Source organism: Ipomoea nil, unplaced genomic scaffold, assembly GCF_001879475.1.
Source record: "Ipomoea nil cultivar Tokyo-kokei standard unplaced genomic scaffold, Asagao_1.1 scaffold1576, whole genome shotgun sequence".
NCBI lineage: Eukaryota > Viridiplantae > Streptophyta > Magnoliopsida > Solanales > Convolvulaceae > Ipomoea > Ipomoea nil.
In genome coordinates this window covers 3,884,515-3,895,793 of record NW_017618004.1, presented here as the reverse complement: position 1 = coordinate 3,895,793, position 11,279 = coordinate 3,884,515, and the positions used below count along the sequence as shown (strand labels likewise).

General features: G+C 33.8%; 1 protein-coding gene across 1 annotated transcript; it reads right to left on the bottom strand.

Annotated features, from left to right (window-relative positions):
* Positions 1-6,092: 6,092 nt before the first annotated feature.
* On the bottom strand, positions 6,093-9,910 carry LOC109190342 (polyadenylate-binding protein 4-like). Its single transcript, XM_019340807.1, has 9 exons — positions 9,619-9,910; positions 8,769-9,078; positions 7,903-8,162; positions 7,770-7,789; positions 7,493-7,601; positions 7,116-7,408; positions 6,959-7,018; positions 6,537-6,734; positions 6,093-6,439 (listed from the first exon to the last, which is right to left on the bottom strand). The coding sequence occupies exons 1-9, from the start codon at positions 9,833-9,835 to the stop codon at positions 6,293-6,295; spliced, it is 1,614 nt and encodes a 537-aa protein (XP_019196352.1). The 5' UTR covers positions 9,836-9,910; the 3' UTR covers positions 6,093-6,292.
* Between the last annotated feature and the right edge of the window lie 1,369 nt (positions 9,911-11,279).

Below are 11,279 nucleotides of genomic sequence, written 5' to 3'. Positions count from 1 at the left end.
AGGCTAATTTTGGCTTGACTCATCGTAAAATTTGTAGGTTATATCCACTTACATTAAAATTGAATTTTTAAATCTTTTTCAATGCCAAGTATCTTGCACTTTGGTAGTATCGGTAACACATATCATGTTGTTGAGTGTATATTACATGATGAGTTTTGTTGCAACCGAGTTCACATCATAAATCGGGTAGAGAAGTATAGAACGCGGGTATGAACGTAGTAACTTTATTACTAAGTGTATACGTACAAAGCCCGAGATACTAGCCCATTATGAGTTTTGTTGAAACCGGGTCCACACTATAAATCAGGTAGAGAAGTATATAATGGGGATAGGTTACTAAGCGTATACGTACAAAACCTGAGATACTGGCCCAAAACGATAATCCAAATCCTAATAATAAATAATAGCTAGCTGTAGCCCCAAAAAAGGGGGTAGAAAATAATAAGGCCAATAGTGTAGCTAATAGGAATCAACCATTTGTGGGTGGGTTGAAACAATAGACAAGAAACCACTAGACCATGACACTTGTGTTGATCATTAGACCGTGATGTCTTAAAGGAGGCAGGACACACCATTTTATAGTGTTCAAGAGCCCCTCTATCTTGCCATGTGAATGGAGATGCTTCACTCTTCATGACCACCACCCACGTGTCCATGTCATCCCTCCGTCTACATCAGCACATCTTCACCACCCTAGCCACGCACATATACACCTTCAATGTTGTGCCCCACCAAAGCCGTAGCCACACCATGGGGCGCACCAGGCCCGCTGGGGTCGCCATGGTTGAAGGTGGCCGACGGGCCACGCTACAGACCGTCGGTCGATCATGGCAAGTTTGTAAATCTGTCAGCCCGCAAAATTCGGAACAATTACAAGCAGTAACGCCTTAATGCATAAGATATGGATCGGTTAGGTGGGTTGAGATGTGCATGTCATGTTGGAGGTTTTTAGTTCGATCCCTATTTGCATCATCCTTACTATTTTTCGATCAATTTTGCCCCGATGAACTCCTTCTCTCTCATCTTTTGTGCCTTTTTGGGCCACTATGCTTTCCTAGCCCAACAAGTTTTGGTCAAACTCCTTCCTTCACCACCTCCCCTCGGACCAAGACTTTCCTTCACCATTTTCATTTGGGTCGAAACTCTCCCAATAAAATAGGCACAGGGTCTCATGGCCTCATCACTACAGATACGTTAGATTGAAGTTGCAAAAAAAAAAAAAAAAAAAAAAAAAATCTTTTTCAATTGAAAGTGAGGAATTTGAACTTTGTTGTTGACTTAAATTTAAATGATAAATGACTTAACTGGGGGTTTGTTTGGAAATTTGGAATATGGTTTTGAGGAATTTGAACTTTGTTATTGACTTAAATTTAAATGATGAATGACTTAATTAAAGATTCGTTTGAAAATTCGAAATATGATTTTCAAAAGTTATTTTTTTAATTTTCCAGTGTTTGGTTATTAACAAAAAATGAAGGTAAAGAAAAATGATTCATTTTGACGGAAAAATATTTCTTCAAATGTTTACTCGGAAGACATTTTAGCCTGTTTATCCGTTTGTCCCAATCATACTTGGGCTCTGTAGATTAACCTATGTTTGTTCCGGTCTATTTCATGATTTTGGCCCAACTTCTTCACAATGGGCTCGACTCCTTTTCTATAGTGTTGGGCTTCGTACCTGAACAAAAAAATTGAAGTTACATTATTTGTATATTAAAAATTTATTATTTGATATACTATCAAATAATGAACCTTCAATATATTATAACTAAACATTTATTCATGGTTCATATTGCAATGAATCATGGTCCACTGTATAATTTGCCCTATCAAGAATGATTATTTCTAAGACAAGTTTCTTGACTTTGTCATAATATAGTGTCATTTATTTTTGATTCCTAATCAGATTCCTATTTCCTAATTAGACGGTCAATTTTATATGTGTGGTTCAATTAATAACGATTGATTCAAAACAATAATTTTAACCACTGTGTAAAAAAAATATAATGAAAAAACAGCATTTTGCATCCTTATATTTATATATAACATAGTGGTTTTTAATCTTTCCGTCGTTAACATGTGCATTATTGATCATCTAACTTTTCATGAGATGGTAGCTTTTGTTTCTATTTTCACAAAGTGGCGATTTTAATTTCTAAACTTATTAGTAAACATTTTAAATGACTTAAAATTGTAAATTATATTTGTATCCCTATATTGACAATTGCCTGGATATGATTTCGTGTTATATTACGGGAATTACAAGATTAACAATCACAAATTTTATTTTATTTTTTCCCAACGAAAATTATTATTTCAATTACAAGAGATCGATTAATCTACTTGGAAGTTATAACTCTCACATTCTTTAATCTACTCGGAATTGTTCTATTGAACTTGGGGGTGTGGTTGAGTAGAAGATACTTATTTATCATTAACCAAGGTCAATGGTTTGATTCTTGACTTTGGATATGGAGTAATATTAAATCTTTAGGTCAACTGTCCCACTCAAAAGAGATGCGTATAATTCAGCGATGAGATTAGTCACTGTATTCGACGGTGAAAATTTTGGGTACACAAAAAAGAAAAAAAAAAGTTTGTTCTATTGATTTACAACACAATGCAATTATTTTAAATAATTTTTCTGTTCCAATTAGCGGGGCAATTTATAATCAAGACTTTTGTATCTCCTGTATGGTCTACTTTTTTAAGTCAAGTATACGTACACAAAACTCGAAGACCTATCAAATGTGGAGAAATTAAAGTATCAGTTGAACGAAGATTTTGAATCATTCAAGCTGCCACGCTGACTTGGGTCAAGAGACTGAGTATATTTTATTGAATGATTAAAGTTTATAACACTGATAAAAAATTAAAAAAAAAAATTAAAAAAAAAAAAGAAGAAGAAGAAGAAGAAGATAAGTGTACTCTCAGGAAATATAATTCATATAAAATGTTTAGATTGAATTAAATGATAAAAGATAGAAACACAAATTATGGATCACTATGTCACGTCAATAGGGAGTAAAAAAAAAAAAAAAAGAATTCATACAAGTCTTGTTTGTAAACAACTCCTTTTTAGCTTAGTTTTTTGTTGTTTTACCTATTTTAACTTTAATTTGATATTTAAACAAAAATAAAAACTAAAGTATATGTTTGGTAACTAACATTTTCAATAACTTTTTTTAGGCAAAACGCCCTCTTTTTAATCTCATAAATTGTTAGGATCGATACGGTTCACAATGTCAAAATACAAAAGCAACTTGGACTGAAAAGAATGAGAATATTTCTAGTGTAAGATTTAAAATAAATCATACACACAATAAATGCAATTTGAATAAGGATTTTCTGCAAAAGGATATTACAATAGGAATTACAAATATAACTCTCTATTCTACCCTCTATATTTTTGCTATGCTAATGGGAGGATTCCTGATGAAATGGGATGAGATTGGATGAAGAGGAGTTGCCTATTTATAGCAAACTCACTCCTGCAAATTCCTCTTGCTCTTTTTCAGGAATGAGCACCTTGCTCTTTTTCAGAGATGAGCACCTTGCTCTTTCTCAGGAATGAGCACCTTGCTCTTTCTCAAAGATAAGCACCTTGCTCTTTCTCATGAATGAGCACCTTGCTCTTAAATCAAGTGTTTGCTCCTGCTCCTAACCTCATCAGAAAAAAGGTTGTGTCCATTTCCACATTTAACTTTAGTATTTACATAAATGCCCTTAGGTATTCTGAAGTTCTGATGTCTGATGTGAATGCTCCATTTGTTTGAAAAATACTGTGAGGCACTCTGCTGGCCTTTACTTATTATTATTATCATTATTATTATTATTATTATTATTATTATTATTATTATATTAATAAATTTACAACTAATAATAAAGAGTTAATTATCGAAATGGTCCTTTGACTATAGCGAAATTACCAATTTGGTCCTTGACTATTTTTTTGACCAATTAAGTCCTTCAACTTTAAAAATCTTAACCAATTTGGTCCTCCGTTTGTTTGACCGTTAGTCAACCGTTAACTTGGGACCAAATTGGTAATTCGCTATAGTCAAGGGACCATTTTGGTAATTAACTTTAATGGTGGGCAATTCGATCGGTTCAGTTTTCTCGAACCAAACCGTACCAAACTAGTTAGATTCGGTAATATACTGAACAACCGAACGGTAATAGATTCTTGTATACCGAACGGTTCGATAAAAATGCGAATCGAACTGAATTGTTCGATAAAAACCGAACCGAACCGAATACCGTTTGAACTTTGGATTGCTATTTTGTTATATATTAGACTTTGGATATGGACTACATAAACACCATAACACATAATATAGAACTTTTGATAACAAACCATAAAGAAATCAAATAAAACATTTACGAGAGATACCCGTGAGAATATAAGTTGTAAAGCAAGCAGCAAGGAACTTAGATTTACTTTGTATTTATTTATTTATTTATTTATTTTTATTATTATTATTATTATTATTATTATTATTATTATTATTATTATTATGTTTAAAAAAATCAAACGGTATTGGTTCAGTTCAATTTTTTACCGAACAATTCAGATCGGATCATATCGGTTTTTTATTGAACCGTTCGGTATACAAGAATCCAACACTATTCGGTTGTTCAGTATATTACCGAACCAAACTAGTTCGGTTCGAGAAAACTAAACTGAATTGCCCACCCCTAAAGTTAATTACCAAAATGGTCATTTAACTATAGCGAAATTACTAATTTGGTCCCAAGTTAACGGTTGACTAACGGTCAAACAAACGGAGGACCAAATTAGTTAAGATTTTTAAAGTTGAGGGACTTAATTAGTTAAAAAAAATAGTCAAGGACCAAAACAAAGATTTCAAATATACTAATTAACAATTATTTTTTATCTGCTTAAATAGCTATACAAAAATAATTTTATTGTTTATAAAATATAATTATTTTATAATAAATAATTACTGTATAATAGTTAATTGTTTTTATAAAATATAGGCATATCTTGTTATATAATTTTACATGTTAACTACTAATCATAAAATTTTATATATGGACACCCCTATACAAACCACTAATACAATTTGCTATTTGTTGACCACTAATACTAATCGGAACGTTATGTTGTGAGGGCACGGTTCCATATTCATAATAGATTCATAATTTCTATACTGTAGATTCATAATTTCTATACTGTAGATTCATAAAATTTATACATATCATATTTTAAATACAATATACAAATTATGAATATGAAACCGTGCTCACCTTACAAAGTGGACACGTGTCCATAGCATAATTTGCCTAGTATTTCTATACCCCAAGTTCACATAGGAGGTGTTATTTGGATCCCACTAATACTAATTAACTAATCTAATGACCCATAATTTCTAGTCTTCTAGTTAGTAAGTGTGAAAAATAACAAAATAAAAGTAGTTAGGTTCAAGACTCAAGTCAAGAATACGGTGGCTGACTGACTTCAATGAGGAAAGTAAGGGGCAATTTTCAGTTATACAAAAGTCTCTTTTTTCTTTGTGTGCAACGCATTTTCTTTGTAATTGTGCACATATTTTTCATATAAATAAGGCCATGCACAAACTGATTCATGCATTCTCCGCCCTAGCAATTTCTTTTCTTATTGCAAAGAAACAATGGCTTTTAATTTTTCTCTAAGATCTATTCTTGTATCTTTGTTTATAGTTGTTATTCTAATCTCGACAATGATGATGGTTCCATCTGATGCAGCTCGCTTTCGAGGTATAAAACAAATCACAGGTTATATTATATGACGATTCCATACTATATGCAAGCTATTTATTTATGTTACATTTTTTTTCTTTTATTATTTTTTTTTTTTGCAGAAAAAAAGGGTTTTAACCATACCACAATAATGTACTGTCCAACTTGTGTTGGGTGTTGCGAACCTCCACCTGCTGGCTTTTGTTGTCAAAAATGTGGCTGCTAGGACTCCCTCTTCCCAATTTCAAGCAGCTAGAGACTTTCATTAAACACACACTGTTTTGTTCTGCTTTTTATATTTCCCCTAAGATGATGTATCATGTATTATAGATTGAGACTCTAGTGAATAAATTAAAAAAGCTAATAAAATGAAATGTGGGTTCGTTTCAATGTTCAAAGAAGAAAGCTATAGTGAAAACTACTTGCCTTGCATTTATAATAGGCAGGGTCACAAGAATCTCTTGTTGGAAAACTTATTTACAAACTACTCTAAGAAGTGATCCTTAAAAGAGTAAACACAAGGCAGCAAGAAAAAGAAATCGTGCTAATCTCAGTCGGACCAAGAATATTCTTCTTTCAGCATATTAATTGCTTCCCCAATATTTGCTACCACAGACTCAGGCAAGTTCAGCATCTTCTGAATCACAGATTTTTCCACTTCCAATAGTGTTGCGTTTATCTCTGCAGCGTGCCCGAGCTATCAAACAAGAAAGAAAATAAATCCATGTTTTAATCTCACCAAAATAAATGTTGTTGAAAACAAACCACACAACTTTGTATAACCAACCACAAACCTCAAGTCCCATCATGAGCTGCAATACTGATACTGGCGTTAGCACTTTCGTTGTGGTGGCTGATTCTGGGGGAGGTACTAGTGCTGTTACTCCATTTATAGTCTTGCTTTTGAGTTTCCTGGAAGCTTTTGCATTCTTTTGATTCACCTGTTTAGCAGCTGGTGCAGCAGAATCATTCAGAGGAACAGGCTTCGTAGACTGCAACAATAGACAAAGTGTGATTAAGTCCGCAAAAAAGATGACAGCAATAGCATTGTAGAATCAGAGCAAATCCAATAACTTTTGATGCACAAGGGATGTGATATCATGCTGCAAACTTCTGGAGAAAACTCAATTGTTGTTCTATGTATCACTTGCAATGCAATAAAATTATCAATGAATTAGACATATTGGCAGATGAAGCCAACAAAATTAGACCTTACTTTATTATACTGGCAAATGAGGTGCTTAGTAGGCAACTGCTGTGACTGTTTCTCTGTGTCCTGCAATGAAATTTTCAAGATCATTTTGCATAAATGTAGACAAATTCAGAACAGTAAGCTAAAAACAAGCAAGTAAATAATAATATGATTTTCATACATATATCATGTTGTTTCCTCGAAAAGTGTACATCCCTGCAGGAAAGAATGTACCCATCTGTCTGCCAACAGTTTGATACGTTGTAGATGTAGACTGGTAAGGGTTGAAGTCTGGAATTGACATTGACACAGAATAAGGAGGGACATAGTAAAGGAACTCATGAAGTGTAGGCATGATAAAATCCTGGTTAGAAGTGGGAAACTGTGGCTTGCGTGGTGCTAAGGCCGTCCTAGGGCGTTCTTCCTTGGGCCAAGCAAATGCCACATACAAGCACATTCCATTACAAGTTGTTCCTATAAACAATTAACTAAAATTAGATAATCAAATCATCAGTAGGCACAAATACACATTGAAACAAATGAGCGCAATAGCTTTACCATTAAGTGAATCCATAGCCTTCTTTGCATCTCCAGGACTGGAAAAACTCACAAAGCCAAATCCCTTACTGACACCATCATCATGACGCATGATCTTTGCTGAATTTACCTTTCCATAAGTACTGAATAGTGCTTTTAACTTTCTGTCATCCATGGATAGACTGAGATTCTTCACATACAGATTGGAAGCCTCTGGTTTCTGGTGATCAATGCTGATAGAGTCATCATCAACACATCTTGAGACCTCCTCTCTGTCAATTTTCTTTTGGGCCCTTACAACAACCAGCTGCTTGGATCCTGAGATGTACAAGAAATTAGCATTGCATAGCAACCAGTATGATGGAGAATGATCAGTTTCCTGCAGTACCAAATATGAAAAATCAAGGCATAAGATATAAGCCAGTGTATACCAATTAATGCACCATTCAGACCCTCAACAGCCCTCTTAGCATCTTCATGTGAATAAAAATTGACAAAGCCAAAGCCTCTAGACTTTCCCTTTTCATCCCTCATAATGATAGCATTGTGGACCTTCCCATATTTTGAAAATTTCTCTGTCAAGAGATCCTCTGTCAGATTGTCATCAAAGTTTTTCACATAGAGATTGGTGAATTTGAGGTCTTCACGTGGAGCCTCCCTCTCTTGCTTCTTGATAAATTTGGAGACATATCTAAGCAAAGAACCAAAAATAGAAGTTGTTTACTCAACTACCAAAATAAAGCCAAATCTAATAAAAGAAATGAAAGGGCATTGATGATTCACTGTATACCATGATTTTACAGCCTGATCTATCAGTTCATACACATAAAATAAAAATAAAAATAAAAAGGTGATGGGAGGTTAAGAATCTGAAAATGCAAATTCACAAATTCGTTTGCATTGCAGGACTGAACTCCCTTCCATGACCCGGAGAACAAACAAATATATGAGGTTTTCAGCATAAAAAAGTATTGAATGAAATTATCTTTTGCCATTAATCTGGAATCATGGATTAAAAAATATCATCTTATGCATTGAATTTCAAGAATTTGTTACTAGGGTGAATGTATGAAACTTATGAAAATCTAGCTGGGAAAAGTGAGCACATCTCTATTCATTTTAAAATTTTAATATTGAAGAGCTGCAGAGGTTGATAAACAATCCTACCGAACCAACAGAAGTTAGAAATACAAGGTTTCATGAAAAAAGTGAGCAGAAATAGACAATACAAGAAAAAGAAAAGCAATAATATTTTCTTATGGGCATGGAAGCAACAACAAAGTAACAGGAAACGTACAATTTTTTCCCTTCAAGCATTGTGCCATGGAGACAACTGATGGCAATCATGGCTGACTGCTCTGAATCAAACTGAACAAATCCAAAACATTTGCTCTTTCCATCTTCCTCAACAACCTTGCAAGAGACTATTGTCCCATAGTTGCTAAATATCCTCTCCAATTGAGCACTGGTTACTGAAGGTGCTAGGTTCTTGATGAAAAGATTGCCAATTCCAGATTTTCTTACTAGTGGATCCCTTTGACACCACATGATCCTCATAGGCTTCTCCCTCAGGGGAGTGTGGTTCAGGAGTGTCATAGCCTTTAAAGCTGATCAAAGTATCAAACAGAGAAATTAACTTCAAACAGTCAGATATTTACAAAGTGAAACGACCCAATCAATCTGAGATAATTAAAACAGACCCAAGAAAGCCAAAATTAGACGTAAACATGCAACATTTCATTTACATTAATCAATATTTCGCCCAAATAAGAACACTGATATCCTTGAAACTAGGACAAAATTGATCAAACGGAATGAGAAATCACAGTGCATATATATTTCTCCGATTACTCCGTACAGTGTTCAATGAGGAATTGGCCTAAATATAGCCAAGAAGGGATTCACGCTAATGAACCCCAGGGAGACACACATATGACAACAGAGCTTCGAAATAAAGCATGCATGCGATGCAATGAGGTCAAAAACGAGTCCATTGAACACGCAATAAATCAATGGACAAACATAGAAAGAATGAAAAAAACTCCACAACGGCTTCGAAAGAAGAGTCGAACAACATAAATCAAAAAATCATCAAGATCAATGCAAATGCATGTAGCGAAAATGGCGGTTTTCGGGCGGGTCATTACCATCAGAAAAACAAAGGAAGTTGACATAAGCGTAGCAAAGAGATCGCTTCGTGACCGTATCCGTGCAGAGGCGAACGGAATCCAAGGTGCCGACACTAGAGAATTTCTCCATCAAGTCCCTCTCGGTAGTGTCGGGGTGAAGATCCCCCACGTAGAGAGATGGTCTTCTGAGAATATCCGCCGCCCCCGGCAGTGGAAGTGGTGACGCCGCCGCCATTTGATCCTCGAGTAGTAGTATCAGAAAAACCCTAGCTAGGGAGATTTGATGATATGAGGAGAGTTTTTAGAAGCTTTTGCGTCTTAGGGGAGAGAGAGAGAGAGAGAGAGAGAGAGAGAGAGAGAGAGAGAGAGAGTTATAGTGAGAGTGAAGAGTTTGAAAGTGCAGCTATACGCAGAGGCGGTTATAACTGTCAGACACTGAAGAAGCCTTGATCATAGGGATCAAAGTACGGCCTCTCGTCTATATCTGACACGTGTAACGCCATTTCCGCTGGGTTTGTTATGGGGAGAAGTGACAACGTAGTTTTAACTCCATCAGTTTATCTGAACTGCTTTATATTAAGTTAGCCTGAACGACGCGGTTAATTTGAAGTTACTTTTTTTTTTTTGCTTTAAGATTATTATGAGAAATTTGTTTCCATATTCACACTCAAAGAAAAAGGATCGGTGCCCCAAAATAAATAATTGAGTAGTTAGAACATGATATCAATTTATAATTTGTTGTTATTAAATTCAATGACTTTAATTATATTATTATTTGCTTTTCTGTTTTTTTTTTTTTTTTTTTTTTTGCTTTCATATTGATATTAACATATTATATATTAAATAATATTATTTATATCTATTTTAAAAATATATATTATGCATATTATATATTATTTTTAATATATTCCTTCATTTGTACAGCCATCAAAACAAATATATTAAAGTAGCAAAATGTTCAAAAAGATTGAGGGACATCAAACCACATAGAGTGGGACAACCACGCCCCATCAACTTTGGCAAGCGAATGGACTTTAAAACCACCGTTAAAACTAGTAAGAAGTTTATATGCATGGACAATCAAGTTATTATAGAAATGTTATAAGGAATTAATTGCAAGCTTGGAACATATAAAATGTGACATATGTTTACAAAAAATATGTTTTATTATATAAATTATAGAGTATCCTATGTTTTTTTTAATTTGTTTATTTGCAATTAAAAATCAAAATTTATTGATTTTTAACACACACACACACACACACACACATTTGAAAAGATGTAGGTTTAATGAAATTTGATTTGAATATACACTTATCGTTATCACACTACAATTAAAATTTTATTATAATTAGGGAAAATGGCACTTTTTCCCCCTTTGTTATATACTTATAGCACTTTTTCCCCCTAAATTATTTAAGTGGCAGTTTTTCCCCCTGATATATTAAATGGACATATTTACCCTTAAAATAAATATTTCATTTATTTTTCTTTTTCAACAAATTATAACCACGATTTTAAAAAATAAAATACATTAAGTGTTGAATTTAGAATATTTTAAAAATAAAAAAATAAAATTTTAAAAGAAAGTTTGAACCAACCGTTCAAATTGGATCCAAAATCGTGAACCGACGGTTCAAAATAAAACTCAAACCGCGATTATATATACTTATATGTGA

Excerpts from the sequence above, each read along its gene's own strand:
- LOC109190342 (XM_019340807.1), bottom strand. The coding sequence starts at position 9,835 with ATGGCGGCGGCGTCACCACTTCCACTGCCGGGGGCGGCGGATATTCTC. Across the intron at positions 8,163-8,768 it reads ATGCTTGAAGGGAAAAAATT|ATATGTCTCCAAATTTATCA; the intron begins GTACGTTTCCTG and ends TTCTTTGCTTAG. Across the intron at positions 6,735-6,958 it reads TCATTTGCCAGTATAATAAA|TCTACGAAGCCTGTTCCTCT; the intron begins GTAAGGTCTAAT and ends CTATTGTTGCAG.